We start from the raw sequence: 15,782 nt of genomic DNA on the forward strand, positions 1-15,782 counted from the left end.
GTAACCGGAAACGATAGCTGGAACTTCCCTTCTCCCGCCTCCGACGCCCGGGGTTGGTGGTGAAGAGGCCGAAAAGCGTAAAAGCAAAAGCAAATAATACAGGAATCAAATAAACATTTAGGGGAAGATGGGGGGCAGGGGATGGAATTAGTTCATATGGAAATTAAATTTCTATGAAATATTATTATTGTGATTCTTATTGTATTGAATGTATTTTTGTGTTATTTGTTTCTTTCAATAAAAATTGTTATACATAAACAAGTGACATAGCTAACCAGGAGAAAGTATGGTTAAAAGCTGCGGTTCTAACATAAAAGGGAAAGGGGGGGGGGGGAATAGGATTTGCCTTATAAAATGTTTGGAGGAATGATAGTATTTACCGGAATATATGGATTTGAATTTTTTAAAATTTATGAAATTATTGGTAATGCATATCTGTTTGTTTTACATAATTGTTTTACTTTGTTCCTTCAATAAAAAAATGTTCGAAGATAAAAGCTGCGGAGGCGGGCAAGAGGCGCGCAAAGTGAAGGGTTTGGCAGCTTCCTTGGCGGAATCGTGGCCCTGTCCAGAGCCAGAGGCTGGGCTCAGCTTCCTTGCCCCAGCTCTTAACACCCTCCTCCCCCCCCCCAAAAAAAAAAGCAGCTTTATTTCTAGCAGGATTTTAGGCCTCCTCTTTTCCTTGTGGTAGGGTTGGGTGGCTGGATCTCGACTACTTAGCGACCCGATTCACTAACCTCTGTCCCAATCGTCCTCCGATCCAATCTGCGCATGCAAATGAGGGGGAACGGCATGCAAAATAAGGCAAAAAAATGAGGCACACTGACTGGGCTGGCTGATCCCAAAACAAGCGACCACTGGGGACCAGTTGCTCACGTCTTTCCGACTGCATCTCCTGCTCTCTGCCCGACTTTCCAGCTCTCTGTCTCCCCCGATCGCCACCCTGTTTCTGCCTCAACTCTCCATGCCTTCCCCGCAGTGCGAGCCCGATAAAACCACGGGCTGGCAAAAAAGTAAAAAAATTAAAAAGTTTTCTTTCTCTGCCAGGCATAGCATGCACATGTGTCCAGATTGCTGGAGGGCGCTTGGTTGGGGGCGTGATTCCGAACGCCCTCATTTCCATGAGGGCGCTTCATGAATCAGCCCCGATCCTATCCATAGCCTTAGTGAATCTAGCCCCAAGTTCACAGCTCAGACTGAGAGGATAGAAAGCCCCCTGCCTTCCTCACAACTCACTGACCTATAGAAGTCAGACCTGTGGTACCAGAGAAGCCAAGTCTGGTGGTCTGGAAGATCAAACGCCTAGATATACAAATAGATGATTTTCAAAAAAAAAAAAATAGTTTATACATACTTTTAAAGAATATACATTTTACTGCTGCCAATTTTGGGTGATTAGCACCCTATGTCCAAATCGGACTTAGATGTTTCTTTTGATTATGACCCTCCACATATTTAAACATACCAGTTTTAAGATAATGTGGCTTCTCTTAATTGTGGAATTTTATAAATTTGCTCATATGACATTGGTCTTTTTTTTTGATTGAAGCTAAGAGAATCACCTATTGGTGAAATTGTTTTCTTTTATCAGATGCTTTTACTGTAAAAAATATTTACAGTTTTAGATGAAGCAAATTTATCTGGAAGGAACCTTTTAAAACAAATATGCTGTTCAACTCCATTTACATTCAGAATGTTTTCAGTAAGCTTATTCATGTGTAGTAAATGGCCATTAAATTAATAACCCTATGTTATTGTGCATAGTAAAAAATTAATGAAAAACAGAAATGAAACTAATTGAGAATAGTAGTAAATATATGGTTAATGGATTGTTAAAAAATTTGTGGGTCTTAACAGTTTAAATTTTATTAGCCAATATATAATTTGTGAATGCCAATTTGGCAGTGCCCTTTTGTTACTGATTATATAGCATATATATTTCCATCTGCCTCAGCTTAGGCCTCTAGATGTGTAGTTTAAAATTTCTGTGGAAATGTTTAATTAATGTTAAGACAGTGGGAGAGATAACACTTAGTAGGTGGGTAAGAATAAGATCAGAGGAACAGGTAGTGGGTTTGGAGGTGGAGAGATGTGCAGTTTCCTCTTCAGTTATTTCAGAAAAGGAGGAAAATGTGGCAGGGGTTGAGGGAAGGTTGGCGGAAAGGGCAGATGGAAGAGGGGTGGTGTGGAGATGACATGGTTGAGAACTCAAGGTGCGTCTTGTGAACCTTGCCTTAGAACAGGGGTGTCCAATGTCGGTCCTCGAGGGCCGAATCCAGTCGGGTTTTCAGGATTTCCCCAATGAATATGCATGAGATCTATTTGCATGCACTGCTTTCAATGCCTATTCATTGGGGAAATCCTGAAAACCCGACTGGACTGCGGCCCTCGAGGACCGACATTGGACACCCCTGCCTTAGAAGAACTCAACCATAGTCTGGGGGCATAGAGTAGATTTCAACTTCAGAATTCTTGTTTCTATTTGTGCCTAAATGGGTCTTTACGGCTCTTCTGTGTCTCCTGGGAAAAATCTAAAGTTTTGATCCCAAAAAATTGTTCATCCATTTTAGGGAAATATATGGCTCCTTTCACAAATTCATGGTGGTGATTCTGCCAGCAGATAATGATAACCAATCATTAGTAGTGGTATAAAAGCTTTAAATAAACAATAAGATTGATATAGTACATAGAAAATCAGCAATACTAGCAATGTATGAAATTTGGCACACAGTATTACTTCAGCCTCTTTATTAGAATACTTGAATACAAAAGTCTATAGGGGTGAATATACAGCCAGCATGGTCACTGGACTAAGTTAAACACTGGCATTTAACTTAACCCATATGTTTAACGCTACTGTTCTCAAAGGTAGCAGTGTTAAATGTGTGTATTGGCTAGTGACTGCTGGCACTGTCCATATAGTGTAGACCTGATAATCAGGCCATTTACCGTATTTAGGTCTGCTATGTTTTTCTTTTCAAAAAAAGCTGATTGATTGGCATTCAAACTTTGCTTAGCAATTGCTGGTATATGAACGTGCAATTTCAACACATTTATTTTTATGAAAAACTTATAAGATGCTATAAAGATCATTATTTTTCTTTTAGCACAACTAAAAAAATGAATTTGAATGTCTGGAATATCAAAGATATGTTCAGCATACCACCAGGGATGGGGTAAGTTCCTATGCATAATTTGGACAGATTGCTACTTGTATTTAGGTGAAACATGATTATCAGGGCAAGACAAATGTCCAATATTTCATACAAGAAAAATAAATTAGTAACTCATATTCTGGAAAGCTGTTCTAGTCTGTGATAGAGTGCAAAATCTCCAAATAATTTCATATAATATCACACGTAGGTCTAGATCAGAGATCTCAAAGTCCCTCCTCGAGGGCCCAATCCAGTTGGGTTTTCAGGATTTCCCCAATGAATATGCATTGAAAGCAGTGCATGCACATAGATCTCATGCATATTCATTGGGGAAATCCTGAAAACCTGACTGGATTGCGGCCCTCAAGGAGGGACTTTGAGACTCCTGCTCTAGATTTACTAAAGTATACTTTTATATTAGTGCATACTAGCACAGATGTTATTCATCTTAGGTCCCATTTTATGGTAATTTCCCAGTATTACCATTAGGGGGTTAGGCTTCCCAAATAAGAGACGACTCTCTTTTGGTGCTAGCAGGTAGTATTATTGAGAATCTTATCAGAAAAGAGAAATTATGTATATTTTTTTGCTCCTTATTAACACAGCTACTCTGGTGGAAATTATTGGAAAAGAACATATTTGAATAATGAGGATGATTACATTGTTTCAGAATTAATGCCCCACTGATATGGAAGGTGTTTTTTTATACTAAGGTCTCCTTCGTGAACGTTTCAGTAACCTCTGGATAGCAGAGGCTTCTTAGGTAAATTGAGGGTAGGGATTGCAGTTAGAGCAGGAGTAACACTGCAAGCCACATGGTTCAAGTGCAGGCACTCAGGGGTAAATTCTCTATTAGTACGTCTAACTTAGGCGTGCTTTAGACATCCATGGTCATTGCAAGAATCCTAAGCACAGGAAGTTTGAGGATACATGAATAGCAGTTCCTCAGAAGCAGACCAAGCTCTTCATTGTACAGCTAATTGAAGTGTACCATTTTGAATTCTGTGCACATACTCTTTGAATGCAGAACATCTGCAGAGGGAAAAGGTGACTTGAGTTTTTAGAAACAAAAAATTTGCTTTTAATGAATTCTGTTAGAGCAAATAATTTGTAATACAACAGTCCAAACCACATCCTTTTATGTAAAAAATTAAAAAGTTACAGGAATTCATGTAACTTTTTCAGACTGCCTATGGACCCATGACATGAAAAATCAGCCAATTTCAACATTTTGGATCTGCTGCTGTACTCACCTTTTTCCAAAGACAGCCACAAATGCTGCTCCACATTTGCTTTTGTGAGCAGAGTAGACGGTGTTAATGAAGCATTTATGTGGCAGTTTCTATTGTGCAATGCTGAATGGCTTGATTATTATTACTGCTAAGTAGCTTTATAGAACTGTTACTATTCAGCTTGTTTGTGCGTTCATGGTCTTACAGGCATGTTTTCTGACGTCAAATTTTCTTTCAGTTTTAGAAGATTCAGTATTTTCTATAAAACTATAGATCTGGAAGAGTAGAAGTAAAATCTCAAGGTTTTAATTAAGGTGCACCATATAATTTGCTGACATGTTCAAGAATCTGAAGGCATATAATTAATACGTTTCAGAATGAGGCCTGCATGCCCAGCTTTCTCATTGTGTGCATGTGCATTGTTTTTTTTATATGAAGGCTGACATAGCTTTGAACAACAGTAGAATAATTCTAACTCCAAAAGTTAATCTTTTTAGGATATGAGAATCTTGAGCCTCATTTTGCAATTCTTAGAAAATGTACTAAATTTACAGACTTGAGTGAGCTGATAAAGTACAGAATAGAGCAAATTTTTCCCCGTCCCCACAGGAACTCAATTTCCCCATCCCCGCAAGTTTTGTTGCGATCCCTGTCCCTTCCCTATTCCTGTAAGTTCAATCTTAACTGCACAAATCTTGAATACTTATGATTTTAAAGTGTTTGAGGCTTGTAGGAATGGGGCAAGGAAAGGAAGAGAACTCACGGGATCGGGACGGGAAAATTTGTCCCTGTGTCAATCTCTAGTACAGAACCAGCAAATGCCTATTTGATTCCTTTAGTCCTATAGAGCAGGCATTTTATATCCGTTCTAAACAGAGGAAATTTTAGAAGGGTTATATATTGTATATATAAAAAGGCTACCTATACATATAAATTGACTATATGTATAAGTAGTACTGTTAAAATATATATGCTAGAGGCATGCACAGATTTCAAGGAGACAGCGGGGCCAGCCCATCCATTAAACAAAACTAGGCATTTGTCCAGGACAGCAGCTTCTTGGGAGCATTAAAGAGCTGCTGTACTCAAAGCAAAATAGGTCTGAATAGCCATAGGCAGTGAAACGTTGTTTTGTTTGGGTGGGGGGGCCCAAAGCAGAATTATGCGGAACAGCCTCTCACCAGCTCCCGACTCCCCCACCCAACTCCTTCCGGTGCTGTACTTTTAAATCTTCGGGCAGCTGCCGTACAGTGTCAACAAGAATAATATGAAATAATCACTTAATTATAAATAATCCAATGCTTATAATTATGTACAATTGTTGACAAGGTTATATGCTCAGAGAAACGGAGGTGTTAACAGGGAGACCCCAACACTACCACCTCACTGCCCAATCATCGCATAGTTCGTACAGTTGATTGTAAAACTTGTCTCTGAGCATATAACCTTATGTACATAATTATAAGCATTGGATTATTTATAATTGAGTGATTATTTCATATTATTCTTGTTATTCATTCTAATCACTCTACTGTCATTTTTTAGAGAGGTTTTTTGCCCCATTGTTGTTTGTTGTACAGTGTCAACAAGCAGGCCTGCCCCCAGAAATAGAATGAAGGGTTCTGGGACAGGCCTGCTTGTTGACGCTGTGTGGCAGCTGCTCGAAGATTTTAAGATACAGCGTTGGGAGAAGGGTGGGTGGGTGGCAACCAACCAACCAACCAACCGGCAACCACCAATCTTTGGGGAGGCCATGGCCCCTGTGGCCTCTCCCGTTCCAACGTCCATGCTAACAGCCATAAACGCAACGAACCATCAGCATATTCTTTAACCTGTACTATTATAAGATGTTTGGGTGATGATCACAGCTGTTGAGTTTAATTATCAAGCTTTTTTTTTTTTTTTTGGGGTGGAGGATGCAAGCAAGGAGCCTGGAAATTGGGGGGGAAGAGGGTTTTAATGCTGAAAATTCCCACCATCCTTGCACTGGCTCTGGGAGGCAGGTGTAGTTTGATTGAGCCTTTAGGCCCCGATTCTATAAAGGGTGCCTAAGTCATGCCTAAAGTTAGGCATCCAATCTAAGTAGTTAATGAGCCAATTAAAGGTCTTAACAAATGCTAATTGGTGCTTAGGTGTCCAAAGGACGTAGACGCCACTTTGTAGATGCAGCCACAATTTCATGGACGCCTATGAGCGCGATTCTACAAAGGATACCTAACTTAGGCGCCTAAATGGCGCCTAACTGTAGATGCGTTTTGCAGAATACCATATTTAGAACAGCAATGAAGACATGCTTGGGAAAATTTCTTTGGCCCTAGGCTGATATCAAGAATTACTACTATTACTAATCATTTCTATAGTGCTACTAGACAAACGCAGCACTGTATATCAAAACACAGAAGAGACAGTCCCTGCTCTAAAGAGCTTACAATCTAGCCAAAACAGACAAACTGGACAAGAAAACATTTGCCTTCTTTCAGCCAATCAGTGACTCTAGTATCAGGCTCCATATTCCTTATACGGAAATGAGGGTGACAGACAGAAAGCAGCTTTTATTAAATAGAATAATCTAGAATGTGCGTTTCAAGCTACATTTGACCTTTTATATACATATAGTATATGAAGTCACGAGGGGAAGAAATGGCTTCTTATTTTCAGTTTGTTTTCACTGAAGATATGAAAGTGGTTTCCACAAAAGTCATAAAATTCAAGATTTTGATAAAAATCTTACGTAAGGCCTGGCCTGTGATATGCCTTGGTACTTTATGGGGGACTGCTCACATAATATTTAAGGACACATTCTATTTTATACATATGGGTCACTTAACACACGCTATTGTTAGCTTTAGTAAAAGGGCCAACAAATGCTGGGAGGCCGTAGGCAAGAATTCCACACACACCACACTCCTCACACACTCAATGACTCAAGTCACTCTTGTATTGATGTTCCAAGCCAACTTGTCTCTGAAAAGTCTTCTGTTTAGCAAATAACTGGGACAATCACAATAGCAGAGGTAGGAACAAATAAAATTCTCTTAAAAAAACTTGCTTGTTTATTTTAACTACCCAGAAGTCTGGGGGATCTTTTTAGAAGAACTTAAGTTTTATCACTTTCCTCATCTATAGAAGTTCGTAGTTCTTTTGATTGTAATCCACACTGATCCTAAATGGATAGATGTGGAATAAGAACTTGAATTGAACTGAATGTTTACAAAGTATCTTTATCTCCTCTGTTTGGTTTTCTTCAGGTGAGTAGCAAATAGCTCAAATATGTTGCAAAGGCATGTGCAGACCATCTTCTTTGCCTTTTTTTCTGCCTTTTAGCTTGTTTAGTGCATTTTTTTTTGTTTACTTTTTTACTCGCCGTGGTTTTAACCGCGGGTTTAAAGCAGGCCTGAACTGCAGCATGTTCTGGAACGTAACAGCGATCCCGTGTGGTCGGTTTGGGGCATGCCTCCGATTGCAATAATTTGCTTGAGGACGCTTTGTGAATCAGCCCCCACTCCCGGCCACGGATCGGATCTGTGGGCTTAGTGAATCTAGCCCATAGTGATAGAAATGCTGGGAGCAGTGCTTTGCATTGCTAGATCCTGGTTAGAGGTGTGATTTGTGCTGTAAATTGTTCTTGCTTCTTCAGCTTTAGGAGCTGTTCTAGGAACCTGTGCATGCTGAAAATATACAACTATGCCCAGCTTCTCCTTAGCTCTAGGAGGGTTCATAGACAATGGCGCAAAAGACAAAGGCGCGCCCAGACAATTGAGCGCAGCGCGGAGGTGCGCGCCGCTCAAAATTACTGTTTTTAGGGGCTCCGACGGGGGGTTTTGTTGGGGAACCCGCCCACTTTACTTAATAGACATCGCGCCGGCGTTATGGGGGGTTTGGGGGGTTGTAACCCTCCACATTTTACTGTAAATTTAACTTTTTCCCTAAAAACAGGGAAAAAGTGAAGATTTCAGTAAAATGTGGGGGGTTACAACCCCCCACAACACCCCCACAACGCGGCACAATGTCTATTAAGTAAAGTGGGGGGTTCCCTCCCCACTCACCCCCCACGCCCCCCTGTCGGAGCCCTAAAAACATTAATTTTGAGCGGTGCGCTGCGCTCAATTGTCTGGGCGCGCCTTTGTCCCGGCGCCCTTTTGACCTGACACCCTCTAGGAGTGGGTGTAGCAGATTCCCTGTTCCCATTTGTCTTCTCACAGCACAGAGCAAAAGTAACCGCTGTCAGTGTATCTAGGTATCAGTCTTTGCATCCCAAAACAGGACTCTAGGCTCTCTACACTTATGTTTTACATGCAGAAGGCAAAGATCTTGTGACCTTTATCTGTTATTACAGGACAAGTAAGTCTTCTAGTCGGAACAGTGCTCCCAGTGACCATTCCAGCCTGACTGATTCCCAGTTTTTGTTTGGATCTCAGTTTTGTCCAGATAATTCACAGCCAGCTGCATTAGATTTTGGCGCTCAGTCTAAGCAACAGAAAAGTTCTGAACATAATTCTCAAGATGTAAGTAATAGCATGCTATTTGATTTTCAGAACACCTTAGTTCAAAGATGGAACAATTGTTCTAAAAGCACAAGGATAAATATTAAGATTTTATGACAGTCCTATATTTGAACGAAATTAGAATTTCAGCTAACAGTTCATTTTAAAAATGATAAAGGCACCTGCTCCATTTCTTTCATTCTTTTATAATTTGCAACAGATATACAATCAATGAACAACTCAGGAAAGATAGTGGGTTTATCATAGACATTGATTGCAGTTCCAGCATTTTATCTTTCTTTTCCTTTCCCTTTTTTTTTGCTTTCTGGAAGTTTTCCCTACCGTATTATATTTCCGTATTATATATAGGTTGCGTGGCGGCGGGAGGGAGTGTGCATCTCTCCCGCTGCTGGGGGGAGGAAGGGAGGGTAGCAGTGTTGGGTGATTGTGCAATGTGGCAGGAGAGTGGGCATCTCTTCTGCTGATCTTCAATTTGTTGTTTTTTAAATTATTTTAATTTGTGTGGGTGGGAATGGGGGAGGAACCTGATATGTCAAATCTTACTTTCCTGTCAGTGCCTGAGCCAATCAGCGCTCAGGCACTGATCAGAAAGTAAGGCAATTATGGCTTCAAATGTAGCACAACGAAGTTAGAGAATCACTTGGTGATTAGAGATCGCTTGGAGTAATCATTTTAATATTAATGACCTCGTTGTACTACATTTGCATGGTAGTATCAGAGACTGCTAGAAAACTCAGAATAGACCTCGATAAGTTGTTTTAATATCTGCCGCTAAAATACATACACCCTAAACTGGTTGGAACTGGTTTGGCAAGCAGAAGGATGCTAGGCTATATAGAAAGGAATAACCAGCAGGAGGGAGGCGTTGATGCCCCTGTATAGGTCATTGGTGAGGCCACACTTGGAGTATTGTGTTTAGTTTTGGAGGCCGTATCTGGTGAAGGATATAAAAAGATGAAGCGGCCCAGAAGAAGGCAACAAAAATGGTAAGAGGTATGAGAAGAGACTGGAAGACCTAAATATGTATACTCTGGAAGAGAGGAGGGACAGGGGAGATATGATACAGACATTTAAATACTTGAAAGGTATTAATATAGAACCAAATCTTTTCCAGAGAAGAGAAAATGGTAAAACTAGAGGGCAAAATTTGAGGTTGCAGGGAGGAAGACTCAGGAGCAAAGTTAGGAAATTCTTTTTCACGGATAGGGTGGCAGTTGCCTGGAATGCCCTCCCAAAGGAAGTGGTGGAGAGGAAAACGGTGATGGAATTCAAAAAAGTGCGAGATAAACATAGAGGATCTCTAATTAGAAAATTAATGAGCTACGGCCAGTAATGAACAGACTTGCACGGTCCATGTCCCATATGTGATGATTTGATGTAGGATTGGGCTGGGGAGGGCATCAATGGGAACTCCACTAACTCGGAACATGAGGATGTTACTGGACAGACTTTAGGGTAGGTATCCTGCAAACAGAATGGTTGGATGGGCTGGAGTGAGTTTGGACGTCAACTTCAGCATTTGGATCCTAGGACAACACCAGGTGGACTTTACAGTCTACGACCCAGAAATACCAACGAAAAGACAAGTGAATTTAATCATGTATTTAACTAATGAGCAGACTTGATGGACCGTTCAGGTCTTTATCTGCTGTCATTTACTGTGTTACTATGTTACTACAAATATATCAAAGGATGTCCAAAAAGTGGAGAATAGGAGACCTCAGAACACACTATATAATAAAACAGTCTTTATTCACTCATTTTAAGAGGTGGATTGAACATCTCGTGTAATCTTTTTTTTGTGCTTTTTCAATAGCATACCATCTGCTATAGAATATTCATTTGTGTTGGAATAATAATGCTAAGACATCAAAGGGTCAGAAAGACTGAAAAAAAACCCAAACTTTGGCAGGCCAACAGAAAAAAATACACCGCAAAAATGCATAATAATTTCCAGATTATTAAAATATAAGGGTTAAATCTAAGTTCAACATAGCTATCTGGCCCCCTCTGCAGTCTGATTACTACTATACATTTTACTGAATATCTGAATATCTGGAATTCTGCACAAGAACCACACATGACAAATTCTGAGCACAACATTTTAGAATTCTGCAGAATTTAGTTACCCATACAACATAATAATCACTGCCTTAGAGTCATAATTTAAGATACAATATAGAAAGACATTATTTTTTAAAATGGAGTATTCTTTAAAATTTTCATTCAGAATTCACATGCAGGTACGTGTACACACAGAGGTATCTGACACACAAACTAGGACTAACAAAATGACTAACATCTACTTTAGCTTCCTTGTTTTCTAACCCACACAACTGACACTGTATCTCTGCTGCATTTTGCTTCGATGTACAGTGCTGGATCCCAGTACTGCAGTTCCTTCTAATGGACCACACAGTCATTGCAGTTGTTTCTTTTTGGTCTCCATTCCAAATTCTGCATAAAAGATGTAGAATTCTGCACAAATTCTGCATCACACAGTTATACAAATTTGTTTAGGAATTAATTTGAGCCTTATGTACTATATTGATGAAATGTTTTGTGGGTTGGAGCTGAATTTGGCTTCAGGATGCAAATAAGCTCCTATCTTGTCTTCATATACCAACTATATTGCACAAAAAACTTTTGTGCATTGTCATGACTGGGAACTTTGCACATTCCCAACTATGGCAACATACAAAAAGCTTTAAAAAAATTAGCCCTTTCATGTGAAGGAGGCAGGATATGAAAGGCCCGCTTAGCTCTCATCAGAGGCTTTCTACCTCCAACTCTGCCCCCCTCCCCCTAGGGAGTCTATGATCCATGGTTCTATTAGTTTCCCTTAACCCCTCCCAGCGTAGCTGAGATCAGAAATGTTAAAACTGCTTCAAAAAAAATCTTGACGCCCTCATTTCCCTTCTACCATCTTCCTGCCTCCTTTCTGAGCCTTGATTCACCAACTCATCTTAGAAGTTTCAGAAGAGAAGAGGACCGGAGCTCTCCTACCACATAGTGGCTGTTTTGTTAAATGACATACAGACCCTTAGCCAGGAACAACAGGAGAAGAGGGGCTAGATTAGGAGTAGGGACTGCTTTCTGCTCTGCTCCAGGCTCACTACCTCTCTTCCACTTCCCTGCAAACTGATTGGAAGAGAGGGGAGAGAGCAGAATGCCCTTTCTGCACTGGATTATGAAAATCAGTGGTGGAACTGTGTTCCAGGCCATTCCCCTACATATTAAGCTCTGCCCTTAGCAGTATGTTATTGCCAAATTTAAATAAACCCTGCTTCATGCAAAAGTTTAATACTGCAAAGGGCACTCAGTGAAAAATACACAAAGTATGTGTACATTGTAGGCGCTGCTCGGCACAGTTGTTAATCGCTAAGTGCCACTTAAGAGTCCCATCTAGCAGTGCCTGGGCATGCTTTGGCATCACTAGGCATCCTAGAAGTAGGCGCCGGTATATTAGGCCAGGTTTTACATGGCCTAATTTACCGGTGTCTAACTTGGCCGCCTAGCAACACCTAAGTCAACCATGACTACTTTTCAAGAAGGTGTCATTAGACATCGGAGGCTGCCTCAACTTAGGTTTCGCTAGGTGTCCTAAGAGTTCCATGCTGAACTCTTAATTGGTCATTTTAATTGTTATTTTTCTGATTGGCTGCAAACTGAGCGTGGATTTTGAGGTTAGGTGGCCTCACCTAGGGCACCTAATGTAGGTATCCTATATAGAATCTGGCCCAAAATGCCTTTAATGTAGTGTTTTGATATTTTTCCAGATGTTCTGGTTTTCATGCAAAATCACTTTACATATGAGGCCTTTTAAATGTTTTTCAAAGGAAAGTTTTTATGATTGTTATACTGGATAGATAATGTAGAAGTACATACGTTTGAATAAAATAGTTGGGGGCTCATATTTTGTAGGATTTAATCTGCGTAAAGACATTTTGCTATCTTTTCTGGATATCTTGGAGCTACTGAATATTGCAACTTAAAGATATTTGATTAACTTAATCCAAATATCATAGGCCTGCAGTACTCTAAATAAATAAACAATATGTGCAGTTGAGACGTGCTAAATTTAAACCAGATAGTAATTGAATATGCCCAGCTGAAATATATCCATTCTACTAAATAGTGGTTTGAATTTGAATACGAATAATCTGGGGATCTATTGTGCTGAAGCCTACTGAAATAAACAAATGATCTCCGATTTCATGTTACATTACATTACATTAGGGATTTCTATTCCGCCATTACCTTGCAGTTCAAGGCGGATTACAAAAGAATTATCCAAGATGTATTACAACAAGAACTTACAAAAAAAAAAAAAATTGGTCATTTTCAAAAAGAGTAAGAAATGGGTAAGGTTATTTGTTTGGGGTAGTTGGCTTTAGTGAGAGGTGGAGTTTGAGACTTGCGGTATTATTTCTTTTCTCAGTTTTCTTGAAGAGTATGGTCTTTATTTCTTTTCTAAAAGTCTTGTAGTCGAGGGATGCCGTCAGTAGATTGGCGATTTGGTTGTCTAGTTTGGCTGCTTGAGTGGCCAGGAGGCCATCGTATAGTTTCTTGTTGCTTCTTTTATTTGATATGTTAAAGCTCAATGCCTATTATTCATATTTGGCTGAATAATATTTGTCATTATTCGTATTTGGCCAAATAGTAAAAATATGCTATTCGGTACAGCTCTACCTAATATATCACTGCATCAGCCCTGACTATTGGTAGGCATAATTATTGTAATTAAGCTTTTAAATATTGTACTAAAGGGTCTTAATTTGCTTTTCATTTTTTTGCTATGTTTTCTATCATAGAGTGAATCCAGTATTTTTATAAAATATCAGACAAGGCCGCATCTGTTTGGGGGTGATGGAAAAGAAAAAGGTTCATTTCAAAGTTATAACACTGGAAAGCCCAAAGGGTTCTTGGAGCAGTTTGAGGAAAACAGGAAAAAAGCAAAAGATAAACAAGAAAGGTACGCATAGAGGTCTTATAAAGAGTAAATTTTAATTAAAGCATCTAATTACAAGGTTATATACTTGAAAGCCTGCAGGAGCAGGGCAATTTGCAAACAAAGAGGACCTACGTCATTGAATTTAAAACTTAGTTTAATAATTTATAGGCCATCTTTTCAGAAAAACCTGCAGAAGGCAGAGTATATTTACATAAAACCAATCTGATTGAGATGACACTTTTTGGTTATTTTAATATAATTTGTATTATTTTTGATTTATGTATTTACATTCCTGATGCAGGCCTAGTGGCCGAAATACGAATTGAGTTGAGTCATCAGTTCACCACACAATAAATTCATCCAGTTGTACATCATTGACTATCCTGGTGTTTTTGTCTCCACCGTTGAGTTGTTTTTTTTTTATTGTAAGGCAAGTTAATATTAATTATTAAGGGATATATAGTAATGAGATATAAAACATGTAAAATATCTCATTACTATGTAAATTGAATAATACAGCTTATAGTGAGTGCCGTACTCCCGAAGAGGCCTCCTCAGGCCTAGACTTCCCTGTTTTCTAGGGGATATGGGTCAGGAATGATACCCAGTCGTTCTTGCTCCTGTTTGCATCAGGTTCAAAATAATGCCAGCGTCTCTAGCTCTATACATCAGCTTGACCCTTGCGGTAGTACTGCAAGGCTACCATTAGGTGACACTGCCACCATTTTGAACCCAGTGCCAATGGAGGCAGGAGGAACTGGAAGTTGTTTGTACCCCATAATTCCTAGACCCTAGGGATGTTTAAAGGTAGGCCCAGAGAGAGATCTACAGGAGGATGAGGGGGATCTTTTGGGGAAAGAGACTCTTCGGAAAGGGACTTGATAGTGAGGGAGGCATCAAGAGAGGGGTTTTGTTAAGGGGCATCTTCAAGGTTGATGATAAGAGTTTTGGGAGGGGTTGATTTACCAGTGATTGCCAGGCCCCTTTAAGATGTAGCCTTATGCTCCCAGGTAGTATGAATAGAATAGCTTATGAGGTTGATCATAATGAGCATGTTATTGATGTGCCACAAGAGAAACTAACCTCTGGTTCTGAGCTATCACAGGTTATTGATTCAGTAAACTAAGGTGCGGTAAAAGCCTGATTTTTCTTTACCTTAGTATCTACCCCCCTTAGAAGAAGAAAAACAGTTTTATAAAGGTAGGCATTTTAGTGGTATGAATTTTGAAAATTTAAGGTATTATGTGGAGTGGAGGAGTGGCCTAGTGGTTAGAGCAGCTGCCTCAGCACCCTGCGGTTGTGTGTTAAATTTCCACTGCAGCTCCTTGTGACTTTTGCCCTAGGTACAAAATGGGAACCTGTCTAAAATATGTCAACCACTTTGATTGTAACCGCACAGAAAAAGTGGTCTATCAAGTCTCATTACTTTTAGCTTTGTGAATATCAGGATGGAGTTGGTCCAGAGGAAGGCTACTAAAATGGTCGGTGGTCTTCATCATAAGGCATGTGTATACTTTTGAGGAAAGGCGGGAGAGAGGTGATTACATTACATTACATTACAGATTTCTATTCTGCCATTACCTTTCGGTTCAAAGCGGATTACAAAAAGAGTTATGGAAGAAGGGTTACAACGTTAGATCAGAGAAGGTTTCCAAGAGAGGGATATGATATGATAGAGACATTTAAATACCTACGTGCAGTGGCGTAGCAAAGGTGAGAGGCGCCCGGGGAGGTGGTGCCCCTCCCCTGCCCTCTTTTCTGCCCCTCCCACCTCCATCTGCTCCTTCCCTGCCCCTCGCACCCCTTCCCTTCCTTTGTACCTCTTTAATGTTCGTGGTGCGAGCAGCAACCCCAACCTGTTGCTCACGCCAGCATCGGCTCTTCCTCTGATGTCACTTCCTAGGCACGGGTCCAGGAAGTGGTCAGATGAAGAGCC

General features: G+C 40.1%; 1 protein-coding gene across 5 annotated transcripts in view; it reads left to right on the forward strand.

Moving 5' to 3' along the window:
* The window catches only part of IHO1 (interactor of HORMAD1 1), a 54,032-nt gene that overhangs the window by 13,477 nt on the left and 24,773 nt on the right, over window positions 1-15,782 (forward strand). For 3 of the 5 annotated variants that reach the window (XM_033926791.1, XM_033926789.1, XM_033926792.1), the window contains exons 2-4: window positions 3,108-3,176; window positions 8,724-8,892; window positions 13,707-13,867. In XM_033926791.1, coding sequence (XP_033782682.1) covers window positions 3,108-3,176; window positions 8,724-8,892; window positions 13,707-13,867 — 399 coding nt within the window. Of the gene's footprint in view, window positions 1-5; window positions 78-3,107; window positions 3,177-8,723; window positions 8,893-13,706; window positions 13,868-15,782 lie in introns of those variants that run through there. The other 2 variants (XM_033926793.1, XM_033926794.1) reach the window with 2 other exon arrangements.

Source organism: Geotrypetes seraphini, chromosome 17, assembly GCF_902459505.1.
Source record: "Geotrypetes seraphini chromosome 17, aGeoSer1.1, whole genome shotgun sequence".
NCBI lineage: Eukaryota > Metazoa > Chordata > Amphibia > Gymnophiona > Dermophiidae > Geotrypetes > Geotrypetes seraphini.